General features: G+C 39.5%; 1 protein-coding gene across 1 annotated transcript; it reads left to right on the forward strand.

The window, feature by feature from the left end:
* Positions 1-453: 453 nt before the first annotated feature.
* LOC132828344 (transmembrane domain-containing protein TMIGD3-like) lies at positions 454-26,365 on the forward strand. The gene is made up of 6 exons (XM_060845367.1): positions 454-544; positions 4,241-4,576; positions 4,877-4,913; positions 8,979-9,079; positions 18,589-18,644; positions 25,922-26,365. The coding sequence occupies exons 1-6, from the start codon at positions 505-507 to the stop codon at positions 26,111-26,113; spliced, it is 762 nt and encodes a 253-aa protein (XP_060701350.1). The 5' UTR covers positions 454-504; the 3' UTR covers positions 26,114-26,365.

The following is a 26,365-nucleotide window of genomic DNA, read 5'->3' on the forward strand; positions in this document are numbered from 1 at the left end:
TGCTGAGGGAATCAAAGACATGTTGGTTATCATTTTTCTACACAATCAATCACGATTTAGTTGGGACAGAAAGGCTTTTCTTGTACCTATATGCAACAATTGTAAAATGTGTCTTAAAGAACAATGTCCACAATTTAAATGATTTAACGGCAGTTGTAGAGGTTATATGATTTTACCACAGCTTGCAATAGTCATTCTGTCACTAACAATTAAACAGTTGATCCAATTCTTCCAACAACACTAAGAAGGAAAACAATTAGTCTTTTATATAGCATCAGAGTGTTGTACCACGAATGTACTGGTACTTATTTATTCAAACTAGACATTTTGTTAAGTCTGAGGGTGTCATAACTGAAAACTCTCCTTTCAGTCCTCATATGTGGTAATTCTAAGCTCATGAGTGTTAAAGGGAAGGAAATGACTGGTTAGAGAGTTCATTCCAGAAGCAGGGCCACTGAAGTAAAGATCTGGGTGTGGAACGTGGAGCTGTAAAACATTAAAACAATGAGTTTCACCCTCCTCTTGTCCATTGTTTTCCTATCAGGTAAGAAAGTCATGGTGTTTGGATTTTTGGGAGGTTTGGATATGTGTAGTTAGATTAGTCTGACTGATAAAGTATGATCAGCTGAAAATGTTGCAACATTGAGAGAGCTGCCAAGAAATGTATTCTACTTTCCAAAAGTGGTTTCTTTTTCAAAATCATCAATGATTGTCTTCAGAGAAAAAAGATTACCACATCTCCTATTTTATGTACAAACAATACAATGAAATCTTAGTTTCACGAACTCAAATCTCTGCTTTATAACTTATTTACTATTAGTTGATTTAAACCAGGATGAGGTGAATTTTCTGACTGGACAGATTACTGCTTGTGCTGAATTAGTAATAATGCAACTTAAGAAGGGGTTTAAATTCTGTCGTTCAAAGCACTTTATATTGACTGACTTATGCAATTGGTCATGAGGTTTTAGTTCATAGATCAGTCGACAGATACCAACCAAATTTGAATTAGAGCTTAATGCAAGGGGTTGTTTGAAATCATGATCAATGTAGGGTGAATATTAAGTAAGATATTTTGTATTCATCACTTGAACATTCCAGTTCCTGTAACATACACCAGAACAAATCAAAGAAATAAAATATCTTGTTGTATTTTCGAATGTCTGTTAACGACATTGAGATTTTATTCTGGAACCTTTGAATAAACTTGCTTGGTGACAATGTTTAACATGGATATGAATCATTGCCTTTGGGAATCAATATGAATGTCTTAACTTATAAATTAATAAAACAGCTTTGTACTCATATTGACTAAAATTATTTAGCACTCGTGTGCTAAATAGATAAAATCTTACAACTAATTGTTTGCATAAGTTACAAGTCTCTGACTTTTTATTTGTAGCTATTATTGATTTATTTAGCTCAGGTTTAAATTACAATGGATAACAGACCACATTTGTTTATATATTTTACCACTAATAAACAGAGGACTCATTTAGTTCCACTTACATTGTTTTTCTGACTAGAGAATGATTCTATATTCCTCCGATCCTAAAACCATCCCTAACCTAACCCTCCACACCACCACACCGAAACCAATCCTTCCAGGATGGTATTTGAAGACTTCTGCCAGACATAGAGTTGTTAGTTATGCAAAACAAAACTCCTATTAGATATATTGAGCTGATATCTTTCTCTGCCCACACTTATAAGCAAGTTGGGAAGCCCCCATCACCAGAAAATATAAAATTAAGAAATGATGCACAGATATATTGTGCCTCCTTTCTCCATTATTCCTAGAAATTTCATTTCAATGTAAATGGGATCAATTCTACTGTACTTTAAAGAACTAGGGCTCTGCAGAGCCAATGTATGTAAAGTTGGGACCATTTCAAGAGCCATTAACATTGAGAGTTATGTCAAAACACATAGAGACACTGTTCTGTCCTTTAGTTATGGAAGATTATAACAATATGAAAATTGATGCAAAAATATTGAATAAATTATTCTTTATACATTAAAGCTTTATATATTAAATTGTACTGATTGTCTCAATATGTTTGGCTAATAATGTGAACAAATGTCAAAGTTGGTTACAAAAGCAGTTTCACTTCTTGTTTCTTGAGCTCAATGTGACAAAATATGAGAATGGCTAAGAAGAAACAAACTGTTCTGTGAATGCACCGCAATCTTATTTTGGTTCATTTAAACTGTGTCCAGACTCATGACAGGCAAAGCGTTCTAGGTGCAATCTGTGAGAAGACTGGAGCCAGCTCCATCTGTCCCAGCTCTGAATTTCTTGCTCCCCAGAACCAAGTCACTCATTCTAGAGCTGCCTCTGTTCCATCTCTGCCACTGAATTCTGCATCTGCTGTGTCAGTGCCATGACCTTCTTTGCGGTAAAATAATTCCAGTTCTACTTTTCTACATGCCTGAAGCTTTAGTGCTGCTCCATTACATCGCAGCAATATAAAGTGCCACATATCAGCTTGTCTGCAAAGATAAGGCCAACGAAATGAAAGTTTGGCAGCACCAGTGCTGAGCAGTTGAGTAACATGACATGCAGCAGTGCCAGTGGTGAACAGTCCCATCTCAGGCTGCAGGCTATGATATGCTAGGGTTCCCCATTGCTCGGCAATTAGACCACTGCTGTTCTTAATCCATATTAATGACCCAGGGCACAATTTTAAAATGTGCCGATGACACAACATACAGACACACTCAGAATTGTGAAGATGACAGTGATAGACAACAAGAAGGCATTCACAATGGAATGGGCAGGCGGGTGTCATATGAAATTTAATACAGAAAAGTGTGAAGGGATTTGTTTTGGTATGAGGACTGCAGCGACCATTGTTGACTATGGCAAGATAGGTTGTGGAACTGATTATTAGATGTTACAGAATCCTGGGCTTTACAAATAAATGAATAGTGTACTAAAGCAAGGGAGCTATGGTGAACCCGTTATAAAATATTAGTTCAGAATCAATTGGAGTGCCATGTCCAAATCTGGGAGTCTCACTTTAGGAAGGCTGCAAAGACATTTGAGGTGGTGCAGAAAAAATGAAAAAGAATAATTCCAAAGATGAATATCTATAGTAATGTGGACATGTTGGTATTGTTGTCTTTTAAGGAGTTTGAGAAGAGATTAGGTAGAGATACAATCAAAAACATGAGGGATGTTAACAGCGTAGCTACAGAAAAACTGGACACTTTGGCACAGGAGCTGAGAACCATGAAGCATCAAATTAATGCGAATGGCAAAAGAACCAAAGGTGACATGATGTAAAGCTGTTTTACAGCTTGTGATCAGAATCTGGATTGCACTGCCTGAGAACATAAAACAGGCATGTCCAATCATAGCTTTGCCAAAGATCATTACCTGAAAAGAAATGAATTGCTGGACCATAAGGAAAGTGCAGTAGAGTTAAGCGCTGGGAAGCAATGAGCTAAATGGTCTCCTTTTGAGCAATGCATTCTATGATTTAGTGAAGGTTCTGAAATCTCACATTGTAAATCTAAAGTGACAATGGATTGGAGATCAAGATTTGGAAGGTTAAGAGGATGAACTTTGGGGCCATTTGATTTGCTGCTCCTAGTACATTTTAGAATTATACTGAAGTAACAACAGGATCAATCTCACATTGAGGAACTATCATGCACTGAATGATACACCCAATTCACTTGGAATGTTTCTCTATCACAGTAACTCTTCCTTCAACCCTGGGGGCAAACTTTACTCTCTCACCACTTTACCCATGCATTGTTCCATTCTCAAAATGTATGGGTTTACTGTAATACAGTCAAGCTTCACACCCCTGCTCCCAAATGTATGTTCCCTGTTGAGGTCTCATATGTCTGTATTGGACATGTTCACAACTCTAGACCCTTCAACTTCAATTAGTCTTAGAGCATGATATTGGATGCCATATCAAGTCTGTCCTCATAGATTCTAAGTTGGCCCTTCATGGATTCTAACTTGGTAAGGGCATGGAGTGCCCTACCTGCTAACATAGTTAACTCAGCAGCATTAGGGAGATTTAAACAATCTTTGGATAAGCATATACAGTGAGGTAGCAACAATGAGGAAGGACAATGAAGGAGACAGCCAGTATGAATGAAGGAGAGGAAAAATAATGTGGAACTCAAAAGAGAAGGGTATATCAATGTTAATGTACTTTTGTTTCTGCGAAGCGTAAAATATAATGTTTTAAAGTTTACTATGTTTTCACATTTACAGTTACGCACGCTTCAATTAGTGGACCAGGAGATAAAAGTGGACGCGTGGGAGAATCTGTCACAATCCAATGCAGTTTTGACACATATTTTAGAAATTATCAGAAGTACTGGTGCAAAGGCTACTACAAGAGAAGCTGTACTGTTTTGGTACAAACTAATAGCCCTGAAAAGAAAAGTCATGATGGCAGAATAAAAATTACAGTTGATAATGCAAAAGGACAACTTACAGTACATATGGACCAGATAACGAAAAGTGATAAAGGATGGTACTGGTGTGGAATAGATAGACCTAACGTTCTGGATCCATTAACTCCCATACAACTTAAAGTTCTTGAAGGTAAGGCACAAATATGTGTTTATTTGCTGCATATTCAATGACATATTTTTGTTCAGCGTAGGTTTATATAATTTGATGTATAAATTTGTTACATATTTTGCAAAATCTCTGCGATCCTGATTTATCAGTAAAGTGTTAAAATTATAGTTTGATTATGAGTCAAACAGGACAACATTACAAAACCATGTACTGCGTTTTGATCGTTCTAATCAAAATTTCATTCACTAAACATGTACCTTGGCACAGATAACGTGAAGCTATTAATGACCAAATAATACTTTTATACATCATTTTGAACAGGTCGAAAGGATTATACTAAGGACAAGGAAAGACTAAGGTAAATGACCAATTTATTTGAGCAGTGCATCTTGTAGATGGTACAAATAAAAAACAGAAACTGCTGGAGAAACTCAGCAGATCTGGCAGCATCTGTGAAGAAAAAGCATAGTTAATGCTCAGACCTGAAACATTAGCTCTATTTTCTGTCCATAGATGCTGCCAGACTAGCTGAGTTTCTCCAGCAATTTCCGTTTTAGCTTGTTTCAGATCTCCAGCATCCATAGTTATTTAGCATGTTGTAAGTGGTATACTCTACTGCCAATATGCGCTAGTGGTGGAGGGAGGGAATCATTGAGGTTATGGATGAGGTGCCAGTATGCAAGCTGTTTTCTCCTAGATGTGTCGAGACACTGCTGTATTACTTGTGTGATCTGCATCTATCTAGGCAAATGAATAATGTTCCATCATACTCCTGACTGGTGCCTTGTCCAGGTTAGGTTCTGGTCAATGGTAATGCCAAGGAATGATGATAAAATTGATAATACATAAATAGAAGATATCCCATTTTCAGCAGTTTAGTTAAATTCATGCACAGCTTCATTAAGGAAAAGACATTTTTTTTCCATCATACAATCTCTCTGTCCTATAGAATTCCATTGTGTTACTTAAAGCAATAATGCCTCAGTAATACATAAGGTAGATTTTAGTTGGTTTTGTGTGCAATGCTGGTTTCAGTATCAATATAATTACGTATGTGTGAGATTAACCATTTGTTCTAGACAGTCTTCTGTTATGTATAGGGTGTAGCAAAGAAAGTGAAATTATGTCTCTTTTCTTGTCATAATTTTACAGTAAATTCTACTTCTAAGTTTAGATCTAAATTGAGACAGATGTGACGCTGTACAGAAGAAGGTCACCTGGCCTCTTGTTTTTATGTTGTTGACAACTGGTTTTTGTCCAACCATCTACACAGTTGCCTCTTTACGATTCTGCATTTCTGATAAAGAACATTGTGTATATATTGGAAATGAAAATAATAAATTGGAATTCAATGTGCAGTGCCAACCCAAGTTTTCAATATGTGCTTCAAATAAACAAAGCTCTTTGCTAGGAGCATGAATTCATTAGAACTATCCCCATCAGGAGAAAGGTAAAGTCACCATTGCCTACTACTCAGTCATTAGAAACAGACAGCTGGTGGTGGTTAAACCTGAGGATCACTTTCCCTCAGACAAGGGGAGATATTGAGAAGGAGAGTCCTTCATGGCAACCTCAGCCAATGACAGGAATTGAACCCATGCCATTGACATCAGTACGTTGAAAGACTAGCTGTCCAGTCAGCTGAACTAAACCAAACAGCATTCCCTAGGACTAAACAGCAATGTGATTTAACCTATTACAATATCCTCAAATAACACCACTACATCAAACTAAGTTTGCATTTAAATAGCATCTCTAAAGTAACAAAGTGTCCCAGCATCCTTTGAGTCAACATTATCAACCTAAATGTGACTTTGAGGAACATAAAAAAGATATTAGCAGAGCTGACCAGGAGGTTAGTCAGAGAGATTGGAGACACTGAGTAGCCAGATTATAAAGAATGTAAATACCTTGGAAGGCCCTCAGAGAGATTGCAGAGATATAAAGGTATGATACTATAGAAAGAGTTGAAAACAAGGATGAGTATTTAAAAAGAAACCAGCAAAATAACTTACAGAATTACATATCTTAAAAGTACATTGTTAACCAATATCTACTACAATTTTAAAATTAGGAGCTTTAAGGAAATGTAGCCTTCCCACTATACTTTTAATTCAGCATTTTAGAAGTCAACCAAACTCTAGAACTGAAAATAAACCGTTTTCCAAAAAACATTTATAATATTCACCATAACTCTCCTTAACAACACAACAACACAGTTTGAAATGGGAAGATAATTTTGTGGTTTAACAGATATGTGTTGATCTAGTTGATTTGGGATGGCACAGTGGCACAGTGATTAGCACTGCTGCCTCACAGCGCCAGAGACCCAGGTTCAATTCCTGCCTCAGGTGACTGACTGTGTGGAGTTTGCACATTCTCCCTGTGTCTGCATGAGCACCCTCCAAGTGCTCTGGTTTCCTCCTACAACCCAAAAATGTGCAGGTTAGGTGAATTGGCCTTGATAAATTGCCTGTAGTGTTAGGTGTAGGGGAATGGGTCTGGGTGGGTTGCACCTCGGTGGGTCAGTGTGGACTTGTTGGGCCGAAGGGCCTGTTTCCACACTATAAGTAATCTAATCTAGTATATTCCCCTGGTTGCTAATCGATCTAATACTCATGTAATCAATGCTTTCCTCTGCATGGTCTGGGAGTAACCACATGTGCCTGCCAACTGTGATTCACTGCTATTCTGTTTGTACAATGGTTAAGCGACAAAGTAATGTGGCTTAAAGCTCTTGTCTTACAAATACAGAAGAAAGTCCATACTGGGGCTTGCCTGATACTTACCAGAATTAGTTAAGTACTGTTCAGTAAATGTACTGTTAGTTTAAATAGTCTGCAAATTATGTTATGTAGCCTGGAGTTGAGTTGAGGGACATGGGATTTGCTGGACAAAAGAAAGAGCGAGATTCACTACTCTCTACTATTTTGACAATCGCACACTGTAATGGTAATGGAGTTACTGACCAGTTCTAGCATTCATTCTCCATCAGTTATCACTGGTGATGACGAGTAGCAAATCCCCAAGTATTGGGATATTGAACCATTCTCTTTGAGTTAATGTTAGAAAAGTTAATGTTGAGAGCTACTGAGTAATGCTGCATTTTCCAAACATTACTGAAATCAAACTATTTGTAAAATAGAGGGATTTATTTTTCATTGATGTGGTTCAGTTTTGTACACACTGAATGATGAGACCAAAAATACACTTAAATTTTGGTAAATTAAAAAAATTTTTCAGAAAAGAGTTATGCTGTTTGTCTGATACTTCCTCTTTTCACTTACTAAGAGTAGACTGGCACGAATTTTAATTCATTAGTCATCAGGAAATAATGCAACATAATTAGAATTTTTAAAAATAGGAGTCAAGAGGAAGTAGCAGAAAAGCTGATGGTCGGAATGTTCAACAAGACAAATAGTCGTTTAATGGTTTATACAAATTGGCATTCATAACAACAACATTTTATATTGATGTAGTACCTTCAATGTAGTAAAGTTGCCATAGTCCCAAAGGACCAGAGGTCTGTTCTCTCGTCAGAGATGACTAATGGTGGTTTAACCTGAGGGGCACCATGCCTCAGACAAGGGGAAAGATTGAGAATGAGGAGTTTTATGGTCCCTCATGTGATATGTAAAATATTTCCGGGCATTTAAGAGGAGTATTAACAGAGCCATAGTTTGAGATACAAGCATTATTCATGTATATTATGTGGGTGCTGCTGTCTGGACCAGAATTTATTACCCATCCCTCGTTATCTTAAAGAAGATGGGGTGAGCTGCGTTCTTGAATCACTGCAGTTCATATGCAGTATGAGGACCACAATGTCCATATGGAGGGGATTCCAGATTTTGACACAGCAATAATTAGGGAACAACAACACATTTCCAAGTAAAATGAGTGCCTCAAAGGGGAATTATGAAATATAGATTACGTGGCAACTTGAAGGTGAAGAGCAGTAGAGTTACAAAGAATTTTAATATTAAAGCCAAGCTCAATGTTATATTACCCAAGTTAGTTCTAGTGTTAATTACAATTAAGATATTTATTTCACCAGACACAGAGTAAAATAATTCCAAGAATTAGACAATGACAAAATTGAAATAGAAAATGCTGGGAAACACTCAGCAGGTCAGGCAAAATCAATGGAAAGAGAAACAGAATTAATCTTTCAGGTGATTGAGCTTTCATCAGTTGATGAACAACGATCTGTTGTTAAACTGAAATAGTTGAATTAATACAGTGACATTAGATAATAGTCCACTCCATAACCCTAGCTTTAATATTAAACTTCTCTGAAAGACTTAGCAGGTATTGAAAAATGTTGCACTGTTCTACATTATTATCTGTTATGGTAAATGTGTGGATGATTACATTTGTCCTTAAACTCATATCATTTCTCTCTGCTTTTACACAAACCAAGACTTTTCCTAACGTTGGGAATAATCTTCGGAATTCTGATGGTAATGTTTCTTGGACTTGTGATCCTAATTGTCAAAAAAATAAGGAAATACAAAGCTGATGGTAAGTGCTAAAATAAAATCAATTTCCATACAAAATAAACTTGTCTCTCAAACAAACTAAGCAAAAAAACGTCCTGATGTGGAACAAATTTTAATAATTGTGTCTTGATTTACTATGGAGATCGTACCTACATCTGCACTTCAACAGAACGTGCATTTTTGTCAGGACAGAAATCTCCTTGTATTTACATTTCAACCTGGCACCAAGTTCAGTGAAGCACAGAGCCAAAAATGACGGTACTTCCTTTATCTCTTTGGAAGAATAGGAACTCTGTTGCAGCGCCCATTCACGACAATATAATGGTGACAGGATTGCCAGTAACATTGTGGCAATTTGTATGTAGTGCATAGCAACATGTTTTGTTTCTTGCTGATAATTCTAGAGTGTTTGGGAGTCATTTTAGCAACACAAGAGGTGATTTTATTTCTTAATTAAAAGGACCACTTGTTTGTATTTTCTTTATTTGTTGTGAGCTGAGAAGCAAAGTCATGTCCAGTTTGGTACTGGATGAAGAACTGAGACAATTATAATTTCTCAAACAAGTATGAAAAGCCAGATGTATGAATGAGCTATCAAATAACCCTTTTGTAAATAGAACTATCATTATTGAGTCAGCTGATAATAATCACATGCAGAATTGCAATTAAATTATCCAATTGTTATAGTCTTGAGTTAGATTCATTTAGAATAATTGAATAAGGCAGATATTCCTCAATCTCAAAGATGTATAAAAAACAAAAAGCGATTCTGTTTCTACAGCATTCTCAGAACATCCTGAGAAACTTCATAACCACTGAATTGCATATAAAATGTTGTTACTGTAGTTAAGTAGGCCTAGGTAATATTAAAGCTAAGCTCAATGTTATATTACCCAAGTTAGTTCTAGTGTTAATTACAATTAAAATATTACCCAAGTTAGTTCTAGTGGTTCAAGAACACAGCTCACCTAGGCAAGGACCTGCAAACTGCAAATTAAACAAATGACCAGGTAACGGTGATAATTATTAAAGAAGTCAGCTCACAAGTGTAAATCACACATATCGGTCATTTGTTGATGACATAAAGTGCTGGAGAAACTCAGCAGATCTGGACATATTTGTGGAGAAAGAACCAGTTAACAATTTGAGTCCAACAAGATTCTTCATGTCAACTCAAATCCTTCCAGGGAAGAGTCACACCAGATTCAAAATATTAACTCTGTTTCTTTCTATATGGATACTTTCCAGACCTGCTGAGTTTCTCTAGCACTTTCCAATGGTATTTCAGATGTCTAGCATTTGCAGTGGTCTCCTTCTATATTTAATGTATTGACAGCACTATGTTGCCATGGGGCAGCCTTTGAGTTTAATTATTTAATGCTCTGGGTGAAGATTTGGACTGGTGCAATGCGCAATCTAAATGTTTGCAGTTGATTAAAGAGAATTTATGTTCTGTCAAATATTCTTCCAACCATCGGAAGGCTTTAATTAAAAAAAAGTATCTTAATCCATCAACTGTATTTGCCAAGGAAACAGCTGGGAGAAGGTTGAAACATGACAGACATAACATTGGAGAATAAGGAACTAAATGCAACTGCAAATAAGTGATGGTTCAGCTTACACTGACTTCAGGTTCTGGCTTTCAAAATGAAGGTGAGATTGTATGAGGTGGTCAGGAAATGGCTACAACTTGCTTTGATTAGCTTTGTAGTGTGTCTGCAAGGAGCTGGTAGAAGGTTATAAAATGAAGCCTACAATTTAACTTATGAGAAACTTGTGTATTGTAAGGTTTGTATTTATATCTGTCAGCTTTTTCTAGGAGTTGGTAGTCTACATGCAGACCTATCAGATGATACCATCAGTTTTTTTTATCCTGGTTTACTGTGTTTTGTATGAGCTCTCTAATAGTTCAGATGGGTGGCCAACTCCCTTGTCTTATTCAGTAGGGGCAATATCCAAGTAGTGAGTGAGACCAAGTATCATTTGCAGATGTGGAAAGGAACATGTATTTTTCTATTAAGAAAGAGAAAAAAAACAAAGAGTTAGAAGCAGGCAGGCAGGCAGCATAATAATTGTTTAATCATTTAATCATGTTTTATGCCCATAGTACTAACTGCACATTGAAATGGAATAGAATAGCCTTTATTGTCATAGCAGACAGGAGAGTATCAGGCTGTGGCTATCTGTACATGGACTATCCAATCATCCCTGCTTGTTCCTTATTACTAAAGAAGGCTCTTCAATTCCTTATGAACTATAACACTCCTTTATTGATAGCTGTATGTAGTAGGATCTCAAATACAGCTCTCTAATGTAGCATGAAGACCTCTCTTTTCACACACTCATTCTACACTGGTGCCTTCAATCCTACAGATACTTGAACCATGTGCTCAGTTATTTCATGTTTTACACAATTCTCATTGTTTCTCCACTTGACAAGTATCTCTACTTGGTCTACTTTATTCCAGTAGTTTAAAATCTGGTTGAAGATTTGTAGCTCGGGTATCCGTTGTTCCCTAGCCAGGGAACGAAACGTTTGCAGCAAAAACTTCCAGCTCCAGTAGTTTATTCTTAATTGTTTACATTGTATTTGCAATCATCAACATTATTATTAATTTTCACTATAATCACATGTCTCCCCACCCTCTCAAAGTCCAAATCTCATAGGGCACAGCAATCTGGAACTCTCGGTTGCAAACCCAATCTTTTTTACTTGAGTTCAACACTAAGGTGATCATGCTGGACCACATCTGTAATAGTTTCATTACTCTGTACTCTCTCTGATGAAGTATAAATGTGGCTGTCCCACAGCTTAAAATAACTATATTTGGTCTCACTTCTTCACTCAAGTAAGATTAATGTGTTCCTGTTCCTCCTCATAATACAGGATTGTGATTCTGAAGAAAGGTCTCTGGACTCAAAATACTAACTCTGCTTTCTCTCTACAGATGCTGCCAGACTTGCTGATTTTCTACAGCAATTTCTGTTTTTATTTAATATTTCTCTGATGACAATGCCTTCTGACTTTCTTTTCTTTAACCAGACTTTTTGCCCCGGCTTTAAGACTGACCAGGTTTTCACCCTGTTGCTCTTTGCTGTCATTTTTCTCTAGTTGGTTAACCTCTTGTGTTCTTCAGGTGATTATATTTGGTCTGGGATTGTGTTCTAAAGTTAGTACAGTTTTAATGACTCCCCAATAACAATTCCAGTACTGAATAACAATTGTTCAGTAGGTAGATTATTGATCAGTAAGGGTATCAAGGGTTTGGGGAGAGGGCAGGAAAGTGGATGTTAGGATGTTGGATCAGCCATGATCCTATTGAATGGTGGAGCAGGCTTCATGGCCTATACTAACTTTCCAGCTCAGCGAGCCAACCTACATCCAGAACCTCAACCTGAGCTACAAATCTCAAAACTCACTAAGGCCTATTCTTTTTTCTTGTGGTTTTAATGGTGTTGTTCTCATATTGAGTAGAGTTAATTTTTAGCTGGAAATGTGTTGCTGGTCAAAGCACAGCCAGCCAGGCAGCATCTCAGGAATAGGGAATTCGACGTTTCGACCACTTATGCTCGAATTCCCTATTCCTGAGATGCTGCCTGGCCTGCTGTGCTTTGACCAGCAACACATTTTCAGCTGTGATCTCCAGCATCTGCAGACCTCATTTTTTACTAGAGTTAATTTTTAATCATGATTCTTGTATATGAGTGACTTCACAGCCTTAACTGATCTTTCGGTCTCTCCCTTTGATGAAGAATGGAGTGGAGAACTTGTCAGCTGGTTGATGTCTGTCTCCAAAGTAAACCACCAAATCGAGGTCCATTGTCTAACATGGATAATCCACAAAACCATGTAACATAAAGGAATCCTTTGAGGTTTCTTGTCTTCCTTGGATTCACCATAATGCCTTGTTCTTGGATAATCTGGCTTAGAAATGTAAATAATGTTACAGGCAATTGGAATTTCTCATTTATGATGTTGCGTTTAATACACCTCTGACCATGTCCATTCTTTATGTCACCATACTCTAGGATGTCATTCAAATCCCTTCCACAATTATAGATTTTGCTCTTTGGAAAATCTTTGGCATAGAGTAGATCCTAAACAGCTGATGTTTGAAGCAATACTATCCAAAAGATATAACAAATAAAGCCAGCAATTTTGACTCTTGCTGTCATATAGTTTTGTGAAAACTTTGCTTGCTCCCAATTTTGCACAGTTGAAATTGACAGAATAAATGGGATGAGGTTTCCTCCTAACTCCTTTGTTTAAATGAGCGTGAATGACAGACAATCTTAATTCGCTATTTGTCTTGGAATGGTTACTAGTCCTGCACACCTTTGTGTCAGTTTTGTCACTGCCAATGTGACCCCACTTTCAATCATACTGTCAAACTGACATTCCACTTTTCTGATCAGAGGATGTGGAATTTTGCTGAAAGAGTACAGAATAAAATGAATAGGTTTGGAAGTTCCTGCTGAAATTCCTTCCCATTTCCATTCTGAAGTAATGTAACCACACCAAAACAACTAAGACAACAGCATGCGATTTTACTTAGTAATGGGGTACTCTGATTCCTCTGTATATACACACGTATATCAAGTTTATTGACATTTTATCCTCTATGATTAAGCTTCATGTCAACTTGCCCTTGCACCCAAAGATCTAGGATTCCGGGATCTTGGATGTTTTATACTTGGATTAATTTGCCTGATGAAGGGTTTTTGCCCGAAACATCGATTTTCCTGCTCCTCGGATGCTGCCTGACCTGTTGTGCTTTTCCAGCACCTCTCTGATCTAAACTCTGGTTTCCAGCATCTGCAGTCCTCACTTTTGACTACTTAATTTGCACAGGTGTCAACCATGGCAACTGTCCATGAGTATTGACATGGTTGCTCCTGTGTAAAGTTTGGTTTCCTTTTTAAACACATCCAACCTTTCACTAATGGACCAGAATACTTTTGATTCTCTCTTTAACTTTTCCTGGAATATTGTCTTCAACTTTTGTTCTTTAACTTTGATCTGCTAAACTTTTTCTTTGTTGCATGACTTCCATTCTTCTGGGACAAAGAACAAAGAACAAAGAAAATTTACAGCCCAGGAACAGGCCCTGTGGCCCTCCAAGCCTGAGCAGATCCAAATCCACTGTCTAAACCTGTCGCCCAATTCCTCAGCATTTGTATCCCTCTGCTCCCCACCTACTCATGCATCTGTCCAGATGCATCTTAAATGAATCTACCGTGCCTGCCTCTACTACCTCTGCTGGCAACACATTCCAGACACCCACCAGCCTCTATGTGAAATACTTGCCACGTGTATCCACCTTAAACTTTCCACCTCTCACCTTGAAAGTATGACCTCTCGTTACTGAATCCTTAATCCTGGGAAAAAGCTTATCTCTATCTACCCTGTCTATACCCTTCATGATTTTGGAGACTTCAATCAGGTTCCTGCTCAATCTACTTATTTCTAATGGAATCAAACCTAACCTACTTAACCCTTTCTTCATAACTAGCACCTTCCATACCAGGCAACATCCTCGTAAACCTTCTCTGCACCCTCTCCAAAGTGTCCACATCCTTTTGCTAATGTGGTGACCACAACTGTACACAGTATTCTAAATGCAGCTGAACCAATGTCGTGTACAATTGTAACATGACTTGCCAGCTCTTATACTCAATACCCCGTCCGATGAAGGCAAGCATACTATATGCTGTCTTGACCACTCTATCAACCTGTGCAGCAACCTTCAGGGTACAATGGACCTGAACTCCCAGATCTCTCTGCCCATCAACTTTTCCCAAGGCCCTTCTGTTCACTGTATAATTTGCCCTAGAATTAGTCTTGCCTAAAGGCATCACCTCACATTTGCCTGGATTGAACTCCATCTGCCACTTCTCTGCCCAACTCTCCAGTCTATCTATATCCTCCTGTATTCTTTGACAGTCCCTTATGCTTTCTGCTACTCCACCAATCTTTGTGTCATCTGCAAACTTGCTGATCATTTATGGATATTACAAACAACAGTGGCCCCAACACTGACCCCTGTGGAACACCACTGGTCACCTTTCTCCATTTCAAGAAACTCCCTTCAACTACTACTCTCTGTCTCCTGTTGCTCAACCAGTTCTTTATCCATCTAGCTAGAACTCCCTGCACACCATGTGACTTGTCTTTCTCTATTAGTTTACCATGGGGACCCTTATCAAATGCCTTACTAAAGTCCATGTATCTACATCAACAGCCCTCCCTTCATTTATCAACTTGGTCACTTCCTCAAAGAACTCTATTAAGTTGGTAAGGCACGATCTCCCCCACACGAAACCATGTTGCCTATCACTGATAAGCCCATTCCTTTCTAAATATAAATCGATCCTATCCCTCAGTACTTTCTCCAGCAACTTTCCCACCTCTGACGTCAGCCTCAATGGTCTGTAGTTACCTGGAATATCCCTACTATCCTTCTTGTACAGGGGGACAACATGAGCAACCCTCCAGTCCTCTGGCACCTCACCTGTATTTAAGGATGCTACAAAGATATCTGTCAGGGCCCCAGCTATTTCCTCTCTCGCCTACCTCAGCAACCTGGGATAGATCCCATCCGGTCCTGGGGATTTGTCCACCTTAATAACCTCTAGCCTACCCAACACAAATTCCCTACTTATGTCAACGTGATCCAGACTAATCAAACTTCTATCTCTAATTTCAACATTCATCATGTTCCTCTCCTCAGTGAATACTTATGCAAAGTAATCATTCGGAATCTCACCTATTCTTTCAGGTTCGACACACAGCCTTCCTTCGTTATCCTTTAGTGGAGCAATCCTTTCTCTAGTTACCCGCTTGCTTCTTATATAAGAACAAAATACTTTGGGATTCTCCTTAATTCTGCTCCCTAAAGCTATTTCATGACCCCTTTTAGCCCGCTTGATTCCTCATTTAAGACTTGTCCTACTCATCTGATATTCCTCCAGGGCCCATTCTGTTCTTAGCTAATTAGACCTTATGTAAGCTTGCCTTTTCCTTTTGGCTCGTTGTACAACTTCTTCTGTCATCCATAGTTCACGAATCTTGCCTTTCCTATCCTTCCTTCAACGGGACATGCCTATCCTGCACTATCTTTAACTATCTTTGAAAGTCTCCTATATATCAAATGTGGACTTCCCTTCAAATAGCTGTGTCCAATCCACATTTCCCAGTTCCTGCCTAATTTTGATATAATTGGTCTTGGCCTAGTTTAGTACTCTTCCCTTAGGACCATTCTCATCTTCGTCTACGAAATGTGAAAATGTTCCTTATTGCAGGACTTTTACTTTGATTCTGAAGTGGTGATGGTGCTGTGAGCTGTTACTGAATTGGCCACATGAATACCCCACAGACATTCTTTGCACTTGTGAGTCTGTTTAAAGTCACATCTTGTGCAACCTAACATGGCCAATGATGTTGATTCCCGCTCTTTTGACATTTTGACACTATCTTCCATAACAGGATGAATCACTGATGTTTCCTCTCAGTTTTAGGTAACTTTGGTTTTTGCCTGCATTGCAAATTGGATTGTTTGTTCCAATCTTAAATCCTTCTTGGAATAAAGAAACTCTGATCATTTCTCTTTCCTGACACCAACTACTATATTGTCTCTAATTAATCTATCTTTCAAAATCCTGTATACATAGCATCTTTCCAAAATGTATACATCTGTTATAAGGTTGCTACTGATTCTCCCAAACATTGAAATCACTGATTAATTTTCTTCAGTCCCATCATTTTTTGTGTGGGAAAAGTACACATAAATGCTTTAATGAATGCGTCAAATTGGGTCGTGCTTTTCTTACGTCATATAAAAATATGGTAACCTTTAGGCATTACTGCATTGTGTGTAAGGCTGAAGCCCAGTCTATTGCACAGAAGCTGTTGCTTCAAGAGGACCCACTTCAGGCCTGCATGTTTTCCATGTTACTAAGTAGACAAGGTAATCGAAAGCTCTCTATCAGAGCTGTCATCCCTACCTACTGTTATAGTTGACTCACCTGGATGAACACCTGGTTCTTTTCTTTATTACTGTTAAAGAATTCCAATTATGTGGTTTTGCACTTCAGAATACTGTCAGTTCGTAGTTATGATGTGGAGGAGCTGGTGTTGAACTGGGGTGGACAAAGTTCAAAATCACACAACACCAGGTTGTCGTCCAACAGGTTTATTTGGAAGGAGAAAGTGAGGACTGCAGATGCTGGAGATCAGAATCGTGAGTGTGGTGCTGGAAAACACAGCAGGTCAGGCAGAGTCCAAGGAGCAAGAGAATCGACATTTCGTGCACAAGCTTGGTATCTCTTGCAAACAGTTTTAACCTTGAATCTTTGTTCTGGAGGATTTTTCCCCCGTTGTAACTTTACTTTATGTTGGAATTTCAAGCCAACACGGTTACATGCACATTGAGATACTAGTCTGGAGTATCTAAGGCACACTGTAGCCTCTCAGACTGCTTTCTCCTTATCTCCAAAGAGAGTCTTCAACTCCTTATTTACTGTAAAACTCCTTAGTTTCCATCTGTACACAGTATGTTCTGAAATAGAGCTCTCTCCACATCCTCATTCATCATTCTTGCTGATGTCAGAGTCATTTCATCAGTGATATTATTTTGATTTATACGACCGTCATGACAACAGCGAGGGAAATGTGAGACAGCCTCATGGTGAAAGGAAAAGGACACAAAACAAACAAAATGAGAGTGATGAAATAGAAAGAATGAAGACTGCAGAAAATGTCCCAGCTGTGCAATGCCTGTTTGTTTTCATGGCACAATAACTAGAAATGATTTGTGCACAATTGCGTTAACACAGTAACACTCGGCCTGCTGCACAGCCACACCATTTTAGAGGAAACATGGACTGGAGAAAATCATTTCAAATCACCAACAGGAGGTAGCAACTTGTCACCCATTTCAGAAAGCATGTAGTTTGCATTTCTGTTGATTGGAAATTGATTAATTTCAATAACAAGGAACAAATTTTTCCAATGGGAATGTTCTAAATTTAGCCTTGGAAGATAGCAGAGACAAGCCTATAGAAAAGCTAAAGCTCATGAGAAATATAATACAGTATGTTAATGTAAACAGAAAAAGTTAAACACTTTATCAAGAGCTAAAGACAAAAATAATTGTATTTAGTTTTACATTAGTGAACAGTGATTAAACAGTGAAGCAGGATTTATTATAAAATTCAATACAACTGCCTGACATAGCTCGGCAGTATTTTACCCAGCAACAAGTAACTAATATAAACCAGTTTTACATTCCAGTTTTCTTATATAATTAATTATGAAACAGCGGTTTAATTTTTTTTCTGCAACTTATGAAGTATGTACTCAATACTTTTCCAAAATTGCCTCATTACTCTCGCCTATCCTAATGTATTGTCTAATGTTGAATTAGGAAATCAAAAAGAGCAATTCAGTTTTAAGAAGCAGCATTTAATAAAAGTTGAAAATAGTTCTTCCTTCTGTTTTATTCATGATTTTTATGTTTGCATTTTTTTTAGATAACAGAGAGAAGGAAACAACAATAGAAAATTCTATCCCAAAGTCAAACTCCGTGGTAAGGCTACAACTTGTTGACAATGCTTTAATACTTGTGTGTTTTAATACTTGTGGAATCCATTGGCCTATGAAGTGATGTAAGGACACGATAGATATGCATGCTTTATGTATTCATCTGAAAGTCCTTCAAACCAGATATTTCAGAAGTCACGTTTAGAAACATTTCTACACACAGTCTTTGGGAAAAATTTAGAAATCTCAGCCAACAGCAGTTAATGCTAGTTCAATAGTTTATTATTAAATATGAAATTTTGCTAGATTTTTTTGGACCAAAGGAATAAAAGGAGTGACAGCAAAGTTGAGTACACAGGGAAAGTTTGCAGATCTAGGCCTGAATTTTATACTCATTTTACATGGTAGATGAGTGTGGCCCTTGCCCACATAATGGTTTTACCAGTATCCTAATGAAGGGCTTTTGCCTGAAACGTTGAATTTCCTGCTCCTCGGATGCTGCCTGACCTGCTGTGTTTTTCCAGCACCACTCTGATCTAAACTTTTACCAGAATCAGGGAAGGCACTGCACAAGTTGCTAGTCCAGTAGTTGTTCCCTTATTAAATGAAACATATTGATATATTGAAGGCAATTCAGGGAAGGCTCACGAGGATGATCCCCAGTATGGAGGGATTGTCTTATGGCTAAACAGCTTGTGACTCCAGTCACTGGAGTTGAGAAGAATGAGAGGTGATCTCATTGAAACATCTGGGATTCTTAAGGGACGTGACAGGGTAAATACTAAGAGAATGATTCTCCTCAGCATAGAATCTCTACAGAGGTGGAGGCCATTCTGCCCATCAAGTCTGCACCTATCCTCCAAAGAGCATCCCACTCAGATCAACGCCACCCACCCTGTCCTTGCACCCCATATTTACCATGATTGTTCCACCTAGCCTGCACATCCCTGGCTCCTAGGGCAATTTAGCATGACCAATCCACCTAACCAACACATCTTCAGTTCTTTACTACAGGCCCCCAACACATCTTTACTACAGGCCCCCCAATAGCAGCAGGAAGATTGAAGAAAGCATAGGTCAGCAGATTTTGGAAAAGTGTGAATGTAGTAGGGTTGTTGTAATGGGTGACTTTAACTTTCCCAATATTGATTGGAACCTCCTTTGAGCAGATGGTTTGGAAGGAGCTGTTTTTGTAAGGTGTATTCAGGGGGGTTTCCTAACTCAGTACTTTGACAGGCCGACGAGGGGAGAGGCCATTTTGGATTTGGTGCTCGGCAATGAGCCGGGGCAGGTGTCAGATCTTCTGGTGGGAGAGCATTTTGGTGATAGTGACCACAACTGCCTCACATTCTACATAGCTATGGAGAAGGAGAGAAGCAGGCACAATGAGAGGATATTTAATTGGGGAAAAGGAAACTATGATACTATCAGATGTGAGTTGGGAAGCATGGACTGGGAGCAATTGTTCCATGGAAAGGGCACAATAGATATGTGGAAACTGTTTAAGGAACAGTTGTTGCAAGTGATGCACAAATGTGTTCCTCTGAGACAGGCAAGAAGGGGTAAGATAAAGGAACCTTGGATGACGAGAGCAGAGGAGCTTCTCGTCAAAAGAAAGCTTATGTAAGGTGGAGGAAGCAAGGGTCTTGCTCAGCTCTAGAGGATTACAGGCAGGCGAGGAAGGAGCTCAAAATTGGTCTGAAGAGAGTCAGGAGAGGGCACTAAAAGGCTTGGCAGGAAGGATTAGGGAGAATCCAAAGGCATTTTACACATATGTGAGGAATAAGAGAATGATCAAAGAAAGAGTGGGGCCAATCAGGGATAGCATAGGGAACTTGTGTATAGAGTCTGAGGAGGTAGGGGAAGCCCTAAATGAGTTTTTTGCTTCTGTCTGTACTAAAGAAAAGGACCTTGTAGTGAACGAAACCACTGAGGAGCAGGTAAGCATGCTGGAACAGATAGAGTTTGAGGAAGCTGATGTGTTGAAAATTGACAAACATTAAGATTGACAAGTCACCAGGGCCAGACCAGATTTGTTCTCGGCTGCTTTGGGAAGTGAGAAATGTGATTGCTTCGCAACTTGCGAAGATCTTTGCATCCTCGCTCTCCACCGGAGTCGTACCTGAGGACTGGAGGGAGGCAAATGTAATTTCTCTCTTCAAGAAAGGAAATAGGGAAACCTCTGGCAATTATAGACCAGTCAGTCTCACGTCTGTAGTCTGCAAGGTGTTAGAAAGGATTCTGAGGGATAGGATTTATGACCATCTGGAAGAGCATGGCTTGATTAAAGGCAGTCAGTACGGCTTTGTGAGGGGCAGGTCATGCCTCACAAATCTTATTGAGTTCTTTGAGGATGTTACTAGATAAGTTGATGAGGGTCAAGCAGTGGATGTGGTGTATATGGACTTCAGCAAGGCATTTGATAAGATTCCCCATGGTAGGCTCATTCAGAAGGTCAAGAGGAATGAGATACAGAGAAATTTAGCTGTCTGGATACAGAATTGGCTGGTCAACAGAAGACAGCAACTGGTAGTGGAAGGAAGATATTCTGCCTGGAAGTCAGTGGTGGTCCACAGGGCTCTGTCCTTGGGCCTCTACGGTTTGTAAATTTTATTAATGACTTGATGAGGGGATTGAAGGTTGGGTTAGTAAGTTTGCAGACGACACAAAGTTTGGAGGAGTCGTTGACAATATAGAGCGCTGTTGTAGGCTGCAGCGGGACATTGACAGGATGCAGCGATGGACTGAGAGGTGGCAGATGGAGTTCAATCTGGATAAATGCAAAGTGATGCATTTTGGAAGGTCGAACTTGAAAGTTGAGTACAGGATTACTCAAGAAGAAGTCCTGAAGAAGGGCTCATGCCCGAAACATCGATTCTCCTGCTCTTTGGATGCTGCCTGACCTGCTGCGCTTTTCCAGCAACACATTTTCAGTACAGAATTAAAGACAGGATTCTTGGCGGTGTGGAAGAACAGCGGGATGTTGGTGTGCAGGTACATAGATCCCTTAAAATTGCCACCCAGGTGGACAGGGTTGTTAAGAAAGCATATGGTGTTTTGGCTTTCATTGACAGGGGGACTGACTTAAGAGCCATGAGATCCTGTTGCAGCTATATAAAACTTTGGTTAGACCGCACTTGGAATACTGCATCCAGTTCTGGTCGCCCTATTATAGGAAAGATGTGGATGCTTTGGAGAGGGTTCAGAGGAGGTTTACCAGGATGCTGCCTGGACTGGAGGGCTTATCTTATGACGAGAGGTGGACTGAGCTCGGACTTTTTTCATTGGAAAAAAGGAAGCGAGGAGACTTAATTGAGGTGTACAAGATAATGAGAGGCATAGATAGAGTTGATAGCCAGAAACTTTTTCCCAGGGCAGAAATGGCTAACACGAGGGGTCATAGTTTTAAGCTGTTTGGCGGAAAGTATAGAGGGGATGTCAGAGGCAGGTTCTTTATGCAGAGAGTTGTGAGAGCATGGAATGCGTTTCCAGCAGCAGTTGTGGAAGCGAGGTCATTGGGGATATTTAAGAGACTGCTGGACATGTATATGGTCACAGAACTTTGAGGGTGCATTCATGAGGATCAATGGTCGGCACAACATCATGGGCTGAAGGGCCTGTTCTGTGCTGTACTGTTCTATGTTCTATGTTCTACCTCTGGACTGTGGGAGGAAACTGGAGTTCCCGATGGAAACCCATGCAGACGGGGGGGGGGGGGGGGGGGGGGGGACGTGCAAACACCACGCAGTTATCCAAGACTGGAGTAGAACCCAGATCAATGGCACTGTGAGGCAGCTGTGATAGCCATGGTGCTACTGTCCTGCTGAGAACCAGGGGGCATAGTCACAGAATAAATGGGGGTGAATTTAAGACTGAGATCTTCTGTCAGAGGGTTGTGAGTCTTTAGAACGACTTGGTGCAGAAAGCAGTGGGGGCAGAGTACTTGTGTATATGTAAGACTAAAATAGATCGATTCTTGATCAGTCGGGGAATCAAGAGTTATGGAGAAAGGGCTGGAAAGTGGACATGAGGAATGTTAGATCAGCAATGATGATTTTGAATGGTGCAGCAGGCTTGAATGGCCTCTTCCTATTTCGTATGGTGTTAAGGTTTTAATAGAGTACCTTAAATGGACAACTGGTAAAAATGTAGCATAGCCAAAGCAGGAAACTAGGAGGGGTGGGTAAAAAAACAGTAAAAATGACAGTAATATTTGGAAATGAATGTACCAGCCCTACCAGACTTCCATTTTGAAACATGCAACATGCGTTGACTAGTGCACATCACTTACCAGTTTCATTAGTCTTTACTTCTAGATGGCAATTAATACCCATTAAAAGGCCTCATCCCATTGCTGTCTGGATTTACCCATGGGTGCACAGCAGGGACCAGCAGGCATTTTCTCCCTGGCTGGGTATTGGCAGGCAGGGAGTATCCCTCAAATAAAAGTGAATTACAATAGAAATCTGAAATGGGCACAGATAATGCTGGAGAAACTCAGTAAGTCTGGCAACACCTGTCGAGAAAGAAACAAAGGCTCCTCCTCAGACCCTCACAAGCTCGCGAATGGGGTGGGGGGGGGGGGCATCCACTCTAATACTGCTTCAGGACTTTCTCTAATGCTGCTCTGGGTCACAAACTGCTGAAAACTCCTGGACACATGGTAGAAATATTATCAGGAAAATACAACTGCTGCTTGTCAACTTACTCCCTTGATATAGAGAGTCCTGCAGGTAGAATGGTGATTTGTAAGAATAGTGAAAACTCTATCTCTTCTCCACCTTAGAACTCTCAACTCCAAGATTCCTCCCTCTTTTTCTGATGCTTACCTGTTGTGCATGTTTCCAAGCTAGGCCTGATCTAGGTTCTGAAGCTTAGGCCTCTTCTTAGTTGGAAACAACTTTGAAAGGGAGATATATGGCCTGTAAATATGCAACCAGATCAATTGCTAAGATATCTTTATGGAGTCAAACAACTAAAGCAAGGCCCTTCAACCCATTGAATTCTCAAATTTTAAACCGTGAAGGAAGCCATGCCAATTCTGGTCATTCTAATCAAACCTTTGCAACATGTAGGTCAGGAAGGCAAAAACAGGACATGAGATAGCTTTGGCAATAGAGTTGAGGAGAATCCAAAAAGATTCTAGAAGTACATTAAGGGCAAAAGAGTAACTAAGGAGACAAAAGGCCCCATAAATATCAAAGTGGCCTCCTATGTGTGGAACCACAGGATATGGTTGAGATGTTAAACAAATATCTTGCATCAGTATTTAATGTGCAGAAGGACACGGAAACTGGGAACTTGGGAAAATAAATAGTGATGTCTTGAAAAGTGTTCATATTACAGAAGAGGAGATGCAGGAGGTCGTAAAACATGCAAAGGTAGATAAATTCCTAGGAACTGATCAGGTTTCCCAGAACTTTGTGGGAAGCTAGGGCAGAGATTGCTGGGCCCCTTGCTGAGATATTTATATCATCAATATCCATGGGTGAGGTACCAGAAGACTGGAGGTTGACTAATGTGGTGCCATTATTTAAGAAAGGCTGCAAGGAAAATTCAGGGAACTATAGACCAGTGAGCCTTACATCAATGGTGGGTTAGTTGTTGGAGGTGATTCCAAGGGATAGAATTCACATGGACTTGGAAAGGCAAAGACTGATTAGGGATAGTCATTGTGGCTTTGTGTGTGGTAAATTATGTCTCACCAACTTGGTTGAGTTTCTCAAAGAGGGTGACAAAGAAGATTGATGAAGATGGTAAACATTGTCTATAGAGACTTCAACAAAGTGTTCAACAAGATTCCACATGGTAGACTGGTAAGCAAGGTTAGATCACATGGGATCCAGGAGGTGTTATCCAATTGGATACAAAAATGGCTTGAAGGTAAGAGAGGGTTGCTTTTTGGACTGGAGGCTTGTGACCAGCAGTGAGCCATAAAGATTGGTGCTGGCTTCACTGCTTTTTGTCATTTATATATTTGATTTGGATAAGAATATTAAGGTATGGTTCATAAGCTTGCAGATGATATGAAAATAGATGGTGTAATAGACAGTGAAGAAGTTTATCTCAGAGTACAATTGGACATTGATCAGACAGGCCAATGGGCTGAGGTGTGGCAGATGGAATTTAATTTAGATAAATGCGAGGTGTGACATTATGGTAAGGCAAATTCAGGCAGGACTTATACGGCTAACGGTAGGGCCCTAGGGAGTGTTGCCGACCAAGGAGACCCAGGGGTGCAGATGCTTATTTCCTTGAAAGTGGAGTCACAGGTAGACAGGGTGGTGAAGGAGTTGTTTGCCATGCTTGCCCTCATTGGTCATAATATTAGTAGAGGAGTTGTGATGTCATGTTGCAGCTGTACAAGACATTGGTGAGGCTGTTTTTTTGAAAACCTCATACAACTCTGGTTGCCCTTTAATAAGAAAGATGTTGTTAAAGTTGAGAGGGTGCAGAAAAGATTTATAAGGATGTTGCCAGGAATGGACAGTTTGAGTTACAAGGAGAGGATGGGGTTATTTTTCCTTGAGCATCAGATGCTGAAAGGTAACCATATAGAGGTTTATAAAATCATGTCAGGCATGGATAGGATAAATAACCAAAGTCTTTTTCCCCGGGGTAGGGGAGTCCAAAACTAGAAGGCATAAGTTTAAGGTGAGAGGGGGAAAGATTTTAAAAAGGATGTGAGGGATAACTTTTTCACGTGAGTGCATGCATGGAATGACCTGGCAAAGGAAATACAACTATAATATTTAAAAGGTATCAGGATGAATATGTATGAAAGGTTTTAATGGGATATAGGCCAAATGCTGGCAAATGGGTGGAGGTCAGATTGAGATGTCTGACTGGTGCTGACAAGTTGGATGGAAAAGTAGGGTCTGTTTTCATGCTGCATAAATCTATGACTTGAACTCTGACTCCTGGTCCAGAGGCAGGGCATTACCACTGCACCACAAGGTCCTAACAATAGGCAGTAACTGATAATTTTCCTCATATGTGGATGCCCAAACTTTAACATGGTTTCTGCCCATTCTTTGAACCAGGGACTCTCTTCATGCAAAGCAACCATGATGGCCACTTGTTCAGGAACCCTTGATATAATAGCAGCACTGGAATGGTTAATATTCTTTCTAAAGACAAAGTTAATAATTAACACAAGGAGCAGTTTCTTTGCCTATTTACTGATAAGAGTTTCACAGCGAGCACCTTTTTTAAACTAAAAAAGTGCTAATTTATACCTGACCTTTCCATTTATGTGTTTTTATGATGAATTGACTCATTCCTTCACTCTCCTCTATCATATCACAAACACTTTATCTTCAGTTATCAAAGGAGTTGGAAGAAGGAGTTACGTATGCCACGGTGACGATTCAGCCCAATAATCACCCTCAAGAGGACTCTGCTGCTCACGAGAAGGTGAAAACCTCCAACAGTCAGGAAGCAATCAAGCCATCTGTGGCCGAGCCTCCTACTTCAGAACCAATAGAGTATTCGACAATTGTATTCAAAAAGTAATGTTCTTCCAACATGACATCTGCAAGCTACTTTCCACCCATTTTCTGAAAAGCGATATTCCTATGAATTGTAAATTGTTCCTTCAGGTATGAGTATAAATTGCCTTATCGTGTCCAATTAGTGCATACTGGAATAATCCCAGGCAATATTCCTGAACTTTTCCGATACTTGCCAATGGCATGAATCCTTCCCCTCAGATGACCTTTGTGCTTCACTATCTACCTTAGTTCCTCAAGTTGGAGGGTTGTTTGG

Source organism: Hemiscyllium ocellatum, chromosome 26 (genome assembly GCF_020745735.1).
Source record: "Hemiscyllium ocellatum isolate sHemOce1 chromosome 26, sHemOce1.pat.X.cur, whole genome shotgun sequence".
Lineage (NCBI taxonomy): Eukaryota > Metazoa > Chordata > Chondrichthyes > Orectolobiformes > Hemiscylliidae > Hemiscyllium > Hemiscyllium ocellatum.